The sequence below is a fragment of the Serinus canaria genome, chromosome 3 (assembly GCF_022539315.1).
Source record: "Serinus canaria isolate serCan28SL12 chromosome 3, serCan2020, whole genome shotgun sequence".
In the NCBI taxonomy this organism is placed as follows: Eukaryota; Metazoa; Chordata; class Aves; order Passeriformes; family Fringillidae; genus Serinus; species Serinus canaria.
In genome coordinates, this window is record NC_066316.1 from 373,942 (window position 1) to 392,237 (window position 18,296).

The 18,296-nt window shown below is 40.3% G+C and overlaps 1 protein-coding gene across 11 annotated transcripts in view; it reads right to left on the reverse strand.

Moving 5' to 3' along the window:
* SLX4IP (SLX4 interacting protein) overlaps positions 1–18,296 on the reverse strand; it is an 84,962-nt gene that overhangs the window by 31,052 nt on the left and 35,614 nt on the right. For 6 of the 11 annotated variants that reach the window (XR_007777271.1, XR_007777270.1, XM_050972867.1 and 3 more), the window contains exons 5-6: positions 16,558–16,693; positions 1,839–1,916 (exon numbers count right to left, since the gene is read on the reverse strand). Coding sequence is in view for 9 of the 11 variants with exons in the window: in XM_050972867.1 (XP_050828824.1) it covers positions 1,839–1,916; positions 16,558–16,693 (214 nt within the window). In the remaining 2 variants the exon portion in view is untranslated. Of the gene's footprint in view, positions 1–1,838; positions 1,917–2,456; positions 2,592–16,557; positions 16,694–17,630; positions 17,797–18,296 lie in introns of those variants that run through there. The other 5 variants (XM_050972873.1, XM_018918044.3, XM_050972874.1 and 2 more) reach the window with 5 other exon arrangements.

Here is an 18,296-nt window from a genome sequence, read left to right on the forward strand (position 1 = left end):
ATTACAAAAATCATAAGCACTTTCAAAACCACTCATAACAACAACATATATGTTATTTTAGTACACAAAATGACTTATTTTTTTAATTGCACACTAACTCATTTAATGCACCTCTCTAGCTTCTCACCATCTCTCTTCTACATGCCACCCCTCCTTTTGTTTTGTTTTTATAAAGCATTCAATAAAATCAATAAGGAGACTAAATGGAGTTCCCAAGAGGACAGTCATGGCTGCACATTAGTCCACCTGCACCCCTGGACAGGAGGAGCAGACAGAGCCAACAGACAAACCCCTTAACAAGGATTTCTCTTGTGCTGTTCTGGTGATGAGTCTTTTCATCCCAAAAGCTGTACATCAGGTTTGTAGCCCAGAACAACATTCAGCCAGGGCTGGGCACCGAACCTCAGCGTAAGGCCAGGGCACAGAGTTTCACACTCTGCCTACAGAGATTTTTGAAGTCATTAAACCAAGTGGTTAACTACTACTGAATTACACATTTTACTCACAATCACGTGGCTTGGTATGAACACAACAAAGTTTCTGTATACAAAGGATTAAAAATTGAAGGTTCTCAGATTAGAACAGATGAGACAAAGCTTTATTCAGTACCTGGCAATGCTGTGGGAAGACCACAGCTGGATATTTTCTTGTTTACATATGGAATTATCTGCAGATCAGTATCCTCATATTTTCAGCTCTTTTTTGTTCTTGCTGAGTTTTGTTTTGTTTTTATAAAAAGAGAATTAAATTTTTTTGGTTATATTTCAGAATGAAGCCATAACATTCTGATTTTGTGGGACAAGAAGGAGACAAGGCTTGCAGAAATAAACCTTTGAGACTGATCTCACAGATCTTTTTTTTTGTAGAACTGAAGAGTAGCTCAAGTTGCTTCCAGAAATATGCTTTTATTGTTACATTTTATAACAATCTCATCTGCTGGCTAGCAAAATGCAGGTATCTTTAGGTATTCATGGATGCTTTAGAACAGTTCAGATTTAATAGACAGCAAACAATGTTGAGATTCCAATGCAGACACTCTGAAATTCTATTCTAACAAGACAAGTTTGATGAAATATTTAAAGTCAACACTGATCTCTTCAGCCAAAAGAGACTTAGAATGCAACCAGTTGGCATTTGAAGACAGATTTAAACACTTATGAATATCATGAATCCCTATAAAAACACTAAATTATTTTAAAATATCTATTCAATTATTCAGTATTGTTAAGGACTTTGCTTTTTTTGTTTAATGCCAAGAGATCAGAGCAGAGGGCAGTGATCATTACAGCTCCTTTGCATTGGTGTTGGCAGGAGAGGATTGATCTCCCTTCCTTCCAGAGCATCCTGGCTTGAGAGAACATGAAGAGAAGCCCCAGTGCAATGACATCACCCATGTCAGGGCTGTAGGGGTGTGTGGGGAGCGAAAGCCTTTCCTGCATCCACTTGTACTGCGCCTTGATGTCACAAGACACTCCAGCAATAATGGAGTGATTCATGCTGCAACCTCTGCTTGATTCACCCTGCAGAGACTCAGGAAAATGCTGAGTCTCGTCATACTTACAGAATTTCGTGAGGCTTAGCTGATTACCCTGGGGCAAGGCATGCACAAATTTAAAATTAAGTTTAAAAAAAAAAATCTTATCTCATGAAACACTTCTCTTTTTATTTTTTGATGTTTTCAGGAAATCTTCTTTTTAAAATGCAAACCAAAAAAACCCCACCAAAAAACCCAAGCTCTGAAAACAATTTTGATTTAAGTAGATGAAAATCTGACAGTGTCTTAGTTATGTTCCCTTTCTTTCTCCTCTAAGTAACTCTGTAGGAAACTGATTTCTTACCACGATAACGTTTCCCTAGAGCACAACGGAGATTAACCCATCTCTTCATAAAGTAGGCAGTAATGTGCAAACTGTTGGCTGCAACATAAAACAAAGGGATAATATTAAGTGAAAGAGTATCTTGGGCATTCTGGTCTCAAAGCGCTGCACATCTGCTAAGACTGGATTGAGAGAAAGCAGCAGCTCAATGATAAAAAGGAAAAAGTAACTTTAATGGAATATTTTTCAAAAGAAACTGTCGAATTCTCATACTGAAGTCTCAAGAAATTAGTGCGTGAAACAGAGCAAAAATCTAGACAAATTAACAACCACCAAGTTCTGGAAGCCAACCACAGAAATTAAATTATTTAATTGATCCGAGGTGTCATGGTCACTTAATAGCGCGGTGTCATGCTTTCAGACACATACTACAGGAACACTGCAGAGATCCACTTCCTTAACCACCCTCTAGGGGAAGCTGACAGACCTGGTAGGGAAAATAAAAAGGTTAACTACAGAGAAAGCCAAGCATGAAAGGGCTCAATTCTACAGTTCCATTGAATGAGGTGAGCAATGGCCACGTTTGAACTCTCCAGTAGGCACAGCAGCCCGAGCTGGCCCGGCTGACTCAGCCCGTACCTGTAACCTCCAGAGGCTTCTTCACTTTCTATTCCCGAGCAGGACAGAAATGCTTGCACATCAGCGGTGTAGGAAACGGACAGAACAGATTCTATTATGGCTGAGAGAGTATTAGGACATCAGCTTGTACTTTTGTTCTACTTAAATTCCCAAATGACCCTGGTAAATCAGTTAGCACTTCATTCATGAAGGTATTTAGCAACCTGACTCCCACTGAAAGTGCAAAACCTGACACCTGTGACTCATCCTCCCCAGTCTCCCTGCGCACCTCACTGAAATCAAACTGGGAAAGAGGCCTGGTGATACTTCCCCTGACTTGGATGGGCTTTGCAAGACTTCAACTCTTGATGCTTTGAAGACAGTCAGGCACCCTAGATGCAATTAGCACAGATAAATTAGAATATGAAGTGCTACTGCTGTTTTTATAATCTAATCATTTAAAAAGAAGGAAAGCTTGCTTGTTCCAGTCTCAATCCCTACAGAGCAAGTGCCAAGGGCTCTCTTATTTCTAAGTATAGATGCACATCCTCCTGAAGGGTCCCCCTCTCTCCTACTTCTACAAGATCTTCTGGAGCTCACCATCGAGTGCCCTTGAGCCTCAGCTCTCATTAACAACTACAGTTATCAATCACAATCAATCCCTTTGAAATTTATCAGCCATCTTTTTTCCTTCCCCTCAGGAAGACACCCAAAATTTGACTTCCTTTTAGAGATCCAGTCAAGATGTGACAAGTTGAACCATCCCTTAAAAATGATGAGCACCAGAGAAAAATCTGGATGCAATCCACCACCTTTATTAACTGTTTACTTAAAAGAACAATTAAGGAAAATTACTTTTAGCTATTTCCAGTTTGGCATCCACAATTCTTTATCACTGCTAGTAGGCTTAGTCAAATCAAAGAATTTGCCCTGTATATAAATAAGTTATTAGTGTAATAACAACATATGCCACTGTGACCTTGGAAAGCTGAGAAAGTAGCATTCCTAAAAGTACAGCTAAGTACAGCTTGCAAAAAAAAAATCTTCAGACAGTAAATATCAAAAGTTTTTCTTTCCACCTCCATTTGTTGGCAATATTCCACATGTTTTGGGTTTTTTTGTGAAAGGAATCTAAAGTGAAAAAGTATGAATGTTTGTTTTTCACAGGAAAAGCAGGATGCTTTCTTGAAATTCTTTTATAGATCAGTGACATCTATATCTGTTTATTTTTCTTACTGTCCTGGTATTCTCTGAGAGGTTAAGTGTTTAATCACATGTGATTGACTGAACAAAGTTTCAAATTCTCCTTAGAGGCCCTTGATTCAGCCAGCTACTGTTCTGTGGAAGACACCTACCTCAGATCTGACTAAATAAATAATTATGTAAGAGATCAAGACACCTCTACAAACTATTTTTGCAGCATCAGCTCAAGTCTGAAAGTCTTATAAAACCTTCACAGGGAATTGCACCTGAGCTGATAAGCTCAGCCCAGAGGGACTAAGACTAAAAAATCATTTTAGTTTCCATGATTATTTAATACTTTGCTGAAAAGGCCTAAACAGATATTTGCTGTTACTTGTTGCTAAGCCTGAGAAAATGTTAAGATGCACTACATTTAAGATACCTGCACTTTGAAAGTATCACACAGCTACACCCATTAAACGTTCTGAAACCCTCTTGCATGTGATATATGATCTACTCTGTAGTCAGCTGGAGTTTCAAAAACTTCCCGAGTTCTAAAGCTGTCAGAGTTACTGCAGAACTATAAAATTGTGATATCCTCTCTCAGCTTCCCTCTGGGGAAATATATTATCCAATTAACTATTCTGCTTCATGAAGAAAGAAACTTAAAATTAAGACCCACAAGAAAACTTTCTTCTCCAAGAAGCCCATGCGACTCAGAGCTTTTTAAGCTTTCTGCACAGTTACCCAGCATGAGTTTAAATCTGTTTGTGATCTTGTGGAAGAAGAGACCAACTGATATGTACCAAATGCTCCATCACTTACTTCTTTTGAGCACAACACAGAAGTCTGAACCTTAAGCTACAGACAATTTTTCTTCCAGTAATGTGGAAAGTTCACACATCCTGGGCTCAGCCAACCTAGCTGATCGCATCTTCAATTTCCTCTTCACCGTGCAACACAGACAAAGCTCCCTCTGTGGATTACCAGCACACAGGCAGAAACAGAATTGCATTTAGTGACTTGAAGTTTCGTTTTTGTTTCAAAACTGGGCACTCTAAGTCATCAGATCCAGGGTCCAAAAACAAAACAGAAAAACAAAACCAAACAAACAAACCAAGCCCAAGGAAATAAACGGACCCTGGAACACAAAAGGAGACTGCTAGAAGTGGTTCTAGAAAAAGCACAGTTCAGTTTCAGGTGAAATAGGCACAAGTGAGCACTGCCTTTTAAGGGAACAGTAATTTGCCCTGCTTGCTGTACCTCAGAGTCCCACGGAAGCAAGAGCCACCAACCCTGCGGTAGGAGTACCCAGCAAGGCGTGCTTTGCAGAGGAGAGCCAGGCAGGCTGCCCTGCGCTTCCAGAGGGCTGCCAAAGGCGCCTGGGCTGCGGTGGGGAGCGGTGGGAAGCCCTCTCCCACGGCTCTGACAGACCATTCAGCTGGGAGGGAGCCTGGGAAAATGCCTCTGAGCTGCTGAGTTATCTGGAGCAGCCAGGCAGGTGTTCACTCCCCAGCACCACCTGGCACCTGCCTTGCTCCCCGCTTCACTCCAGGCTTGTCCAAAGCCACGGCACAAGCCTAAGGCCAAGTGCCCCCAAAACATTGCCCCGGCTGACAGGCACCCTTTTCTCATCACACAGTATTTTTATATCATACCTATTTTTTTTCTCCCAGCCTAGACACTTCACATTTCTGAAAGATTGTTGTGGATTAGGACTCTGCTTTTGGAAAGTAACAACAAAGTAAATCATTGCAACACATGTGTTAAAAATATAAGAGGATAAATTTCTAATGTTACAATGTGAAAGCAAATACACGGGCGCATTAGGCTTTCTGAAACACTAAACTGCACATTAAAAAAAAAAAAAACTACACTTAGCTCATGCTTGATTAATTTTTCCACACAGATTAGGCTATACCTAATGTTTACCGTATATAGAGCTTTTCATCTTCAAAGTGCTCTACAGACATATTATTACACTGCCTTTTAGCACTCATATTTCTCCACTTAAAATTATTCACCACAGAATCAAAAGTCCTGATTGTTTGTAAACAAAACAAAGAACATTTCATTCTAAACCTACTGTTAATTGTAAAGCTTTCCTTCCCAAAAATGTCCAACTCCATACCATGTGCTGCAGAGTAAGCTGGCATTTCTAATTTAGAAGAGACTGAAATCAAATATTGGCATTTAAGTTTAAAGCCAAGTCTAAGACAGGGACAGCAGATGCACAACATCACATACAAAAAGCTGCTGAGATTTCCAAAGCCTTTTCTGGAATTTACTTGATATTTTTTAAACAAGTAGCATCTTCTCCAAGTTCAAAATTTTATACAGCAAAGAACAGGCTTCAAAACAACTGAAACATGTCAGGATGACACCCATTCTTTCCATATAGTCTGCCTTCAGCTCAGAGAAGGTGGAGGAATCCTCCCTGCTATCAGAACCTGGATAGCCTAGAAACAGCCCACTGTCTAAACCATTTAGAGTATGAGCCACAAACTGCAAAACTGGCCTGAACTGTTTTGAGAAATCCTACAGCTGGGTTGTAGGGCTCTTCTCTAGCAGGAGAGATGTGGAATTCACTGCAAAATGAGAACTATCCTGGCCAAACTGGATCCAGGGTAAGGCATTTCTCAGGCTGGCTGTCAGTGCTGTTCTGGAGGAAAGAAGAAGGAAAAGCACATCTGAGACCATCTGGCTGCAAGATGAGTAATGCCTCTGATGGAGGTCCTGGGAACACACCAGCTCTGAAGGAAAAAGACCATCTTCCCTCACTAATACTTAAGGATGGAGAGGAAGGCTGCTCCATTCCTGGAAAATCCATACCCATCCATAATGTATGAGCAGTAACAGCCAGCAGCACCTGCCAAGGCATTCAAGCAGAGAGATGTAGAGCAATAGATTCGATGGTCAGTGTACCTTTATCACAGACAACAGTTTTCTAACAGGACACAAGATTTCACTTTGCCCTTTTGTTGATCTCAGACTCAATAACCACATTATTAATTGCACATGATGGGCACAAACTGAAAGCTATTTAGGAATGCTCCCTGTTTTGAACATCTAAACTGTATTCCAGAGAAAGCCACGTGCCTGGACTTCTTTAACCGCTGGAATGAGCACAACAACCGAGAGAAAGGCTGAGAAAGGCATCTGGTGCTACCAGCCAAAAGGCAGAGGGAGCTGGAACACAATGCCTGTGGTAAACACTGTCTGACAAGTCAGCAGCCCAGGAGAAGCCCAAGTCTCTTCCAAGTGCCTGGACTGAGATGGGGTTCAGTTCCACTGGCTGGTGCCACTTCTGCACATCAGGATGAGTCTGTCCCACAGACTGGCCAGACACAGCTTTACCCAAATGGCCCAACCCCTCCCATCACTGAACTCCTCACAGCGATAAAAGAAGGCAGATTCTGGCTCCGATGAGACACAGACACTGGGATGGACCCAAGTTTGACTCACAGCACGCTAGGGAATGCATAATACAGCACATGGGCCTCTTTCACAAAGTATGTCCTTTCAGCCTGGCTCTGTGGTTTTTCCTTGAAGAAATCCATGAGCTGCAGGAAACTTTCTGATGCCATGAAGTACTTGAAATGGAGGATTTTGTATTTTAAGGGTGAGGAATCTCTACAAAACAAAGTCTCTTCAAGCACAAAAACTCAACCAAAATGTGGAAATGAGCCTCTTGCAATTTATCAGACATGACTGGCTCCCCTTAGTGTTCATTAGAACAGCAAAATCACTGGTGCCAATATTAGGATGCTGAAGGATCTTCAAATAAAGTCCATCAGACCTTTCATAGGTCTCCAGGCACCATTTTTTTTCCCCTGGCAAGAGGAAATAACTTCTGCAAAACTTTTACCCCCAGGAGGAAAGGGTTTTAACCCTAAAGCTCCCACAGCTGCCAAGACTTTCATCTTCCATCAATAACAAGGTCTCTAGGCAAGGGTCACTAGAAATGTCAGGAATATATTGTATCACAGGGCTACACCACCTCTGGGCTTGGTGAAAAAGCCCAACACTGCCACTGGAGACATGATGAGAGAATGAGAGGGAAAGACCAACCTGGAGCAGGTATATTCAGCAGAACTTTAAAAAAGTAGCTTAAACATGAAAACATAGTTTCTTCAAAGGTCTTGATATATAGCCAAAAATATTATTTTTCTTTCTTCTTTTTTTTTCTATTTTTCCTTAGGATTCCTGTAAGGATACCCCAGTGGAGCTAAGAGGTAGATGTTGATGGTCATAACTCCTTTCCTACCCTAACATCTAGAGGACACTTCAAAAGAACGTGAGTTCTAAGAGACATGTGTGGACTTGAACCTGCAGTTTCATGCTGTTGTCTGAATAAAGCAAGCTGTTCCAGAGGTTCACAGGTTTTTGTCTTTTCACACAACAGACTCTTGTTAGATTGCAAGAACTTCAGAACAGAAGGAAATTCTGGGGCATAGCAAATAGGTGGAAAGTACCACAATAGAGCCTTCTGTATTTTCTCTTTTTAAATGCTGGCAAACAGACCCTGACTAAGGGTCTGCTGAAAGGCTCTATTTCCAAAAAAATCTGGATGTCCTTCAGCTCTCACAAGCTCTGATGCAAAGAGGACACCACTAAAAGAGACCAAGAACAACCTTGATTGGGAGCATCTGCCCACTGCCACCAGCTCAGCTCCGGTTCTGGTGCCAGAGAGAGCTGGAGACTGACTGCAAAATGCTTTGGGTAAAGGCCACTCATTGTAGCTCACTCAAGAGCATGGTGTTATAAGGGACCACCTGAAGGCACAGCTCAGCAGCCTCTATTTCTGACATCACCATAACAAATGCCAAGTGCAAAAAACAGAAGTACACAGAACACCCTCTTCCTCAAAACAAAATAGCAAATTGAAGGTCTTTTATGCAAAAGACAAACTCCACAATCCTCTCTTTTGCCATGGCAAGAAAACAGCAGACAAAAGACAGGCCTTGCCCGTATCCTATGACCCACATATGTGCACATATAAAACCCCACAAAACTAAATACCTTCATTAAAGGAATAAGAGAAGGATACTCAGTAAACAAATACAGAACTGTCATCTACTGTTCTCTCTAAAGTAAGTTTTGGCATTTAAACATGGATTTGTACAGTGAATATGGAATGTTTCTCCCTGAATATGTGTAATTTGCTGTGCATAGAACATCTCTGATCTGTCTGAAGTTGATGGATACATCAAGTTTTAAGTCCACAACACATTCAAGATTACACTGAACTTTTTTCCTTCCATTTTCACGTAGAAGTCTTTATTATTTGCTACACTACTAAATTCTTATTTAATTATCTCCTTTTTGTACTAAATTAAGGCATGGGCCCTGCAAAGCTTTGTGGGGTTAGTTTTGTTTGTGGTCTGCCACTGTGCCTTTGTAGTCCACAGAAACACTTTGTGTGTAGTAACCACAACATACCTGGTACTCAGCGGTGAATCAAACACCCAGAATTGCTCTCACTAAACTACTAACACAGAGAAGAGAGGCATAATTTTTCTCAGGAACTGGCCCTCCATCTGTATCTGGAGAGATTCCCATAAAGACTTATAAAAATTTTCCAAATATGAATAAACCCACAAAAATGTTTGCAATTTTAAAAGCTGTAATTTCTACCTTGGTCATATGATAATGAAACTTCAGAACAAAGGAGAGTATTATTGTGTAATATGGTAGCATGGAAAGTTTAAAAGAAATTCCTACTCATATTTAACAGTGAAATCATACCCCCAATTACTTCCAGTTGAAATGAAAATAAAAAGGACTTCAATGCTCAATACATACCTGCAACCATTTTTTTTTCTTAAAATATCATGATGATTTTTCTTTTGCTGGTGTTTGCTTGCAGACTTTTAGGTAAGGCAAGGGTTAAGGATGTATCAAAGAGATTTTCTCACAGTTTAGAGAGAGCAAAACAACACATTTAGGAAGCCAGACAGCTAAAAGGTCAAAGCATTACACTTCCAGGTCAAACTTCTGGTTGCAATTAAGTAAATTCCTCTGAACGTTTCTAGGGAATTCACATTTCTTTCAGGTTTTATTTCAAATCCCTATTCTTTCTTGCTTACATTTTAACCAAAACAGTATTCTCTTTAGAAACATTTAATAAAGAGCACTTTTTTAAAAAAAGGAACCCAAAAGCTAATTTCAAGGTAAGAATCAATCCTTTTTTTTCCACCTCATTTAATGTACAGTTGAACTAAAGGCAAAAGAGGCTATTAAACCTAGTTAATTTTCAGAATCACAACATTTCAACCAAAACAGTGAGCACTGAAAAAACCCCAAACCTATGTAGGGCTAGTGCCTAGTGCTAAAGCAGGTCCCTGAGCTGGACGCTGAGAATCCATCCTCTGCATTCCTGATTCCAAGGGATGGGAGCAGCTGAAAAACCCAAAGAGAGCACACACACTAAGAGCACCTCCAAGAGGGAAAAATGCGGCAAAGAGGAGTAAGGCAGTCAAGTAAGAAATAGTGCTTAGGGACAGATTTTCAAATTGGCTTGATGTGCCCTCCAAAAATGCTGAATTCCCACTTGGAACAAGCATGCCAAGGGCTCTTTCCAAGGGTATGTTCCCTGGCCTAGATGAGAGTCACTTTGATATTCTCAGGTGAGTATCAAATCAGAAATTAAAGGTGGGGTTCATCTTGCCTAACTTGAAACACCTGCATCAAACTAGTACCCTAAACTTCATTTTTAACTGATAGAGATAAATTACCTATTAACTTCCAGCCAACTCTGAGAAGCTGAGACACACCACTCCACTTTGTATAGACACATGATTAATGGATGCTGATTTTTTGCCTAACTATAGAAAGAAAACTCCAAAGATAAACTTTAAATTTGCATATATATCTATATGTGTCATTGCATAAACTGTAGTACTAGCAGCAAAAATCACTCTGCAGAAATATTTGGATGATAAAGGAAGACCTTTATAGCTCATACAGATATGTAAGAGAGTAGCTGTTTGTGCATGCACTTTTCTTTTGCACACACACATAACTAGGACTTATTTTCATACTATTTTTTCTTCTCATAAAATGAAAAAAAAACCATATGGAAAGAAGAGACAAACAAGTGGAAATAAGATGAAAGCAGGAGAAAGTGATACAATGCATTGAGGCAGAGAGTATTTTAAGGCTAGAGATCAAGACTGTTTTCAAAACCAACACCAAATTCTTCCTTTTCACAAGAATACACCAAATTAAACAACTGTCCTGAAATTTTTTTTTTCAATCCAATACTACCTATATTAAACATTTTATTAAGGACATCTTTAAAATAAGTGCAACATTTCATTTCTTACCCAAGACCATAAATAATTTCATGAGGAGCTGCCACCAAATATGGAGAACCCATTCAAGCCAGCAGGTGCTGCAGCTGCAAATACCCCACGTAAAACAGGGACAGCCACTGCTGAGGCCTCTGCCAGTCTCAGTGTCAGCACAGAAGATCCCTCCAAAGGCAGATGCTTCAGTCCAGGCAGTGCAGGAGTTCCTCACAGCCTCTGACCCCCACTGACTCTGACTGAATGAGGGCTCAGTTTCAGAGGGGCACAGTGGCAAGGAAGGCCTCGCAGGGGAAGACCAAAGGTCCCTACAGCCAAACACCTCCAAGGGGACCCTAAAATACAAGGGCCAAGTGCACGTAGTTACCTCCCTGACTCTGCCAGGCTCCAAGCCCCCTCAGCTCAGGCCTTTAGTGCGCCACAGGAGATTCTGTCCCCTCCCTGGAATACCCTCCCATGTTGCTGTGGATGCAGCACAAGCCTTTATCATATCTGTTATCCTTTGGCAAAGAGCTCCAGAGCTCTCCTAACTACCACAGCATTTCCATTCATTTGATACGCCCTTGTTCTCAAACTGGAAGAGAACGAGACAAATGATTTCATAGATCTTGGTTGTATTCCCCATAACTGATCTATTTTCCAGGCTGAAGAGCCCAGGCACATGTAACTGTTCCCTGTATTGCATTTCCTCTTAGATCGTCTCTGTTGCCGCTCCTGGCATTTTTCCCGATTCTATTGTATGACAATCTAAAGTAAGTTAGGAAAAAAATCACAAAAAAAGAAAACACCCAAAGAGTGTGTAAGTATGGACATTTCTTCTGCTCTTTTCAAATAGCCATTACCCTGAGAAAAGAACAAAATGACAAAAAAAGAGTTCAGATATATAACCTTTATCTTCTAGAAGAAGAATGCTTTGATGAAAAAAAGATACCCTTATTCCCCATTATCTGGTTGTAAAAAATGGGGGATGGGGGCGAGGGAAGTAATCTAAAGCAAAACCAGGAAATATTAAGTAGAAGATACGAATCAAAACATTTTTCATAAGTTATTGCATAAGTTACTGCATACTTCAGGGAGCTCTGTTGTCACAGAAAGATGAATGTAAGTTTAAAGTTCACACAGATCTGCAGGACTTGGCCACAAATCATAAATGAGTCCATTGCAGAGAAGTTGCAATGTAATTCTTTTGAGAGACAGATATTACAATGTGCAACTCCAAATCTCAAAGTTCATAGGAAAGACTCCTCTCCAGACCCCTATGGCACCCACTGAAATGCTGTAAAGCTGCTGTTCAAGCAAGGCCAGTGAAAAGATTTTAGTTCAGACCAAACCAAACAGTTTCACAGCAGAGGAGTGAGTTAACAGCTGGGAGGGTGGGAATAAATCAGTTTTGCTGTTACAGGATTACCATGTGGGAGATACCCTACAAGCATTTCCCACAATTCATGTCCTACAGCAATAGTGAACACTCCTAAAGCAAACTGGGGCAGTCTGAAAAGGGTGTTTCCCTTAAAAACATCATAATGGTCAAATTAAAATGCAAGGCCAAAAGAGTTTGGAATATTTACCATCATGATTTATTGTATATTTTTGTGTGCTTGCAGGAGCCAAAAAAATCGTTTCATAAGCAGGATAAATGTATTTTCTTATGAAATTGCATCTTATGCATTTTTCTTTATACTAAATAAGATATGAACTTTGACTCCAGATCTTTGTAAGGCTGAACTACTCATGACAGCTCTTGTACCTCTTCCAGTTTCTCATTTTAGTAAGCTTGTCACAAGTTAACGTCTGAGAATTTCAAGTCTGAGACTTCTACCTGTTAATCAAGTACAGTCACATTTGTAATAAGCAACTGGGTGTAAAGATGGACTCAGAAAACATGACCACACAGTAAGCCCCATTTCATGAGAGAAGAAAGCTAAAAATATATAAAAAAGTACACAGAGTCCCAGGGAAAGCAGATAAAATCAAGATGGGAGCTCACTGTGCCATGTGACAGCATGCTCTCTAATTATTTTCACTGTAGAAGAGACTGTACAATAAAAAGATCTGAAATCAGAGCAAAAATGTCCCACCCTCAAGCCAAGAAAAACAGCAAGGATGCTAGGGAAGGAATGAGAGTAGGTCTGAAAATTACTTGGAGGAAAACCATAGTTAACTTTTTCTCCCTCAAGAGGGGGAAGAAGGTCACTTTACAATATACCTTCTTCCTTCCTTCCATTTCTAACACTGACATTTCTATCAGCCTCATTTTTTTCACTTATTCTTATTGTTTCTCCTGTGCCCATGTAAACCTCACCTTCTTCCTTATTGTGTTCAGTTCTCCCTTTGCCATTTCTCCTGTATTTAATACCTCTACTCAGACCTCTGTAGTCTCCTCTTAACTCTCACTGCTCTTGATCAAAACCAGACACTTTCTGAGGAACACGAAACTTCGAATAATGCAATCCAAAGCCATACCTGGCCCATGCCCTTCTTGCATGATTTTGGCCATGCAGATTAAATGCAGGCAAAATTCAGCCTCTGAAAGTCCACCCCATTTTAAATTTCTCTTTAAAAAAATAAAACAAAGCAAAGTCAAACACATTTGGACCTTAATTAAACACAAGAACCAGAGAATTTATACCAAAGCCTATGTCCAAATACTAAATTAAAGCTTACTTTGGCAAATTGTTTGTACTGGCCATTTGGGAAGGGTGTGGAAATTTTCAGACAGAAGGAAGAATAGGAAGAACTTGCTTGTCTTGGCTACTTTCTCTCATTTTTCCATTCTTTCCTTCTTTCTTTCTTCTCCTGTGTGTAACACCCACAGCTTTCCTAATGAGCTGGTATGCGACCCCCCACACACTGCAGTGTGAGTGTAACTCAAATGAAAAAGAAATGTAAATTAACAAGTGACTTGCATGGATATTTACATTAAGTGTCACAAAAAATGAAAGGTAGTGTCAAGTAATACTAATATTAAACATAATATAATGTTAATACTAAAAAGAAGCTGTGATAGGTGAAAATTTTCTCTTCAAGGTAGTCTAAAATCTTATTAGTACAGGTTAAATAATTCTCTTTTCAAGAAATGTTTAATACATCCTGCAGTGTGTACAGCACTTCTACAGTATTGACTTGAAAAGATGCAGTTACAGCCAGGGGTGGAATGCTGACTTGGGACACTGGAAAGAGCAAGCAAGCAGTTAATAATCATGTGAAGGATCCCTCTATGGATACACACCTCCTTACAAGAACAGGGGGCTCACAGCAGTGCCACTCCACACAGACTTGAATGACTTGGAGCAGAAGAAACCACACAGAGCTTGAAGAACTCAGAAACTCTTCCTGAGCTCCAAAGGCAACAAGGTGCAGCTGAAGCCTTTTCCCAGCAGCACCTCCACGGAGCACAGCCGGCTCCTGCATTCCTCTGTGTGCTACAGAACCCTGCCAGCCTGCAGTGGCCTGCAATGTGGCACTTCATCTGTGGGAACAACACAAAGGCACCTCCCTGCAGCCCCCAGGCAGAGATCCATCCCTCCTGTGATCCCAGGGAGGAGGCACTGCGCAAGAGGCAGCTGCTGCAGCCCCTCGCCCCGTGGCTCACCTCCAAGGGTCAGTCCTTAGAGGCAGGGCCCCTTGCCCCAGTGAACACCCACCTATTCTGTTAGTGCCTTCCCAGGTAAGAACAGACTCCAAGGGAACTTGAAGAAACTTGATTCTTGGGCTTGAACAAAGCACTCCTTTCTTACAAATTACAGCCTTGAGCAAAGCGGGCTGAGAGAAAGAGTTGGCTTTGGAAGTGAAGCTGAACATGAATGTTCGTTATCACAGCCTGTTTTCTTCCTTTAGTTCTTTATTGTTAATTAATGACGGTGAGATTATCTGCAGAAAACTGACGGAACAGTCATTCTGCCTCATCCAAAGTAAATATCCTTTAATCTAACACTGTCACTGATATTACTGATGACCTCCTCCAATGCAGATCCCTAAGTTTTTAGTTTTCAGGAAACAAGGGGAAGAGTCAAGCAGAAGATCAGCTCCCAATCCTAGGACAGCCCACCAGTATTTTTACTGACAAGTTCATGATAGGAAAGAAAATAGACGACCCTAATTCAAACAAACACACTTAAATTACTATTGTATCTACCCACATATATAAAAAACAACTATTATGTCTGGCAGTTTTACCTTATAAAATCATCATTTTTTCAAAACTTACTTTTTACTAAGGCAGGAAACTTTAAAAAATAAATAATAAAAAAACATGCCTTCATAAAAGAAAACACATAAAATCCTCAACAGATCTTAGAAATTCTGATCCCACCATCTATAATGTTCACTCACAACCAGAAGAGTAGAGGGGTCTGAAGGTTCATGTGCTTGACAAACAATAACAATAGACTAAAAGGATAAAATGTAGTTATAACTTGCAAGGAAGAAAAGGGTTTGGAAATCCTTTAGTAGCCTGAAGCACCTCTTGCTCATGTGGTATTGTGCTCTTGGGGGGTGGGAAAAAGCCCCCGTCATGCCAGAAGAACCTGGCTCACACATATGCCTCCAATGCTGCAATATTAAGCCAACCATACAGTATATAACCTGTGTTTTATCATTATTATTGACAATAGCATGTAAAGCTGCAACCACCAGCCAGCACTTTACAGGAATACACCTTTTTCAACAATGGAAAGCATTTTAAGAGGCAAAGAACTTGTTCCCAATTGACACTGTTCACATAATACATGTTGAATTGTAAAATTTATGAGCACAGTGATGATCTAAGTATGTAACCACATGCATTGCAGAAGCCATATTCCAGTAGAGATCTCTCCTGTATTTAAGGAAATGTGACAAAGCATGGCCAGCACAGAGCTTTACTACTCCAGCTTTTCTGAGACAAGCGTATTAGCTGCTCCAGGCTAGTAACAAACACCAGTAATTTTTTGCCTAAGAACTATTTAAAGATAAATTGCTGGTATAAAACCAACAGATGAGCCTATGAACTGTAAACCCTGCATTGTGCTAACAGTGAAATGGTGTTAAACAAAAACTGGCAGCCATTTAGCCCCAAAGCTGATCTAACAGTAAGGCCCAAGCTACAGAGATCAGGATCTTTAGTTCAAAATGTGGATGTACTGAAATAGCACCTGCTGCCTCAACACCCTCACACACACAAAAAAATGAGTTGAAGGCTCTTAATCCCTGCACTCCCAAGGACATGGGTGCTGCTGCCAGGCCTGCAGTAGCACTGGTGAAGTGACAGATGTCACTTATCACATCACACCAACTTTTTAGGACTGAACAGATTGCCAAAAGTAAAAGGAGAAGTAAAGATATTATTTCTGTATTTAAAAATTCTACACTAAATGGGTGAGTGGAAAAGAGATTTAACTAACCATCAAGATTTCAACCAATTTTGCAGGACCAAGGGTTGTAATTTTTTTAGTTCTAATGATAGGCTCTCAGACTAATAGTACCAGCATTATGTTCACTTTTAAGCAACACAGAAAATTAAAATCCACTTAACTTTTTCATTAACTGAATAGCCTAGTTTCAGACCAAAATATCAACTATTTCAGGCCTTGCTGATGGCAAATTTCTCACAGAAAAAATAAAGAACAGTTAAGTTAAATAATTTCTTTTACCAGTAAGAAACAAGGGCCCAGATGATCCCTGTTCCGTGGGCTTCTGACCACGCTGTTTAGGTGCCTCCAAGTAGTGTTTGACCCTTGAAGCAACAACTTCTTCCAGCAGCTTGCAGACCTCCTGAAAGAGAAACCACTGGCCTGGTTCAATCTAAATTTACAGAACTGCCCAGAGGCACACAGCAGAAACCAATACAAAATTATTCCCTCTCCCATTAAAAGGAAAACCATGGAGAGGAGAAGCAGATGAATTGGGAAATGGATGGGAACAAGGAGGGGAATCAAACTATTTTTCTAAAGATCAAAAGAGGAAGGCAGATGAAATACAGTAAATTACAATACTAACTTTTTAAACCAGAAATTAGTTGCATATGCATGCAAAGTAGGAAAAAATACATCTTAAAAATGTATCACAACATTAGGTATTCAAGCAAAATTTTAGTAAAAATCCTCTCAGGAACTGTCACCACACTATTTCTGTGTAAGAATCCTCAGAAACCACAACAGATATTTTGCTCCAATTCTGAGTAATTTGGGGGGAGGGGAGAGTGGATAAGACTGAGCAAATTAGGTCACAGCAACTTAATTGCTCTAATTATTTTAGATTTTTCTGCTCCTAAACATAACTGTCCATATCTTTCATACTTTCTTCAACAAAGCACAATAAAATCACATACAACTCAGGAAGAACAAAACCTTCTGCCAGAATGAGCCAGAAAAAAAACATACTTGGAGTAAAAACCAAAAATTCATCTCTTGAATACCAGAATAAGTTTTAAGCTTAATACACACACATGTATTTGAGACTTTTCCTTCCGTATTCTCATTTTTCATTGTTCATAACTATGTGCTCACAGCAATGATACTTTACAGCACACAAAAATATAACTTTACCTCTAAAATGTGTTAGGGTAATATAGAAAAAAATAAATTAGTAGTATCAAAACCATCTTGCCTTGAAATTTCCTTTTGATTAATGTAGAAAGTACACAGAACAACAATTTCTTATTGCATTGCTCTAAATGAAAGCAGGGATATACATTAGTCAATCACAACCAGTATTTTCTCCTTACAGTAAGAAATCCATTTTCCTTTCTGCTTGTAGAGCACAATTATAAATTTCTGTACTTGCTTGTCCTTCTGTTTAACTCATTAAAGTGCTCCTGTTACACATCCTTCATGGGCCTGTGCTGGGGTTACAACAAGAAGTTCTCAGAAGCAGCAGAACCATGGTGTGTCTTTGGTTCCTTCCACAGCAATAAACATTACCTTGCACTTCCTTCATTTACATGGAACATATTTTCCTTGTTAGCCTTATGGAAATGTTATTTAAATGGCTCCCCACAAAGAACCACACAGACCTCAGAGAGCAAAGATAAAACTTTGACTTTGCCATTCCAGGGGAAAAGGGGTAATAAAGAAAGGGCAGGGAAATTGGAGGGCAGAAAGAGGGGCAAACACTGCAGCATCTCACAGCAATCCCAGGAGTCCTCCACACCCAGCTGGTCACAGCAGTGTGCCACAGTGGTGATTCCAACCCCCAGCTGTATTTCCTCACACCAGGGCCATGATTTGGGCACTGGGGTAGTTCCATCCTGCCTTCCACAGCACGTGCTCTGAGGAGCCTGCGGCCAAAGGACTGCTGGGACAGCATCACCAGGATCCTTGAGCTCAAGATGATGACTGCCAGCCAGGATAAGCAGGGGACCAGCAGGAATTGTGTTTGTTACAGAGGCATC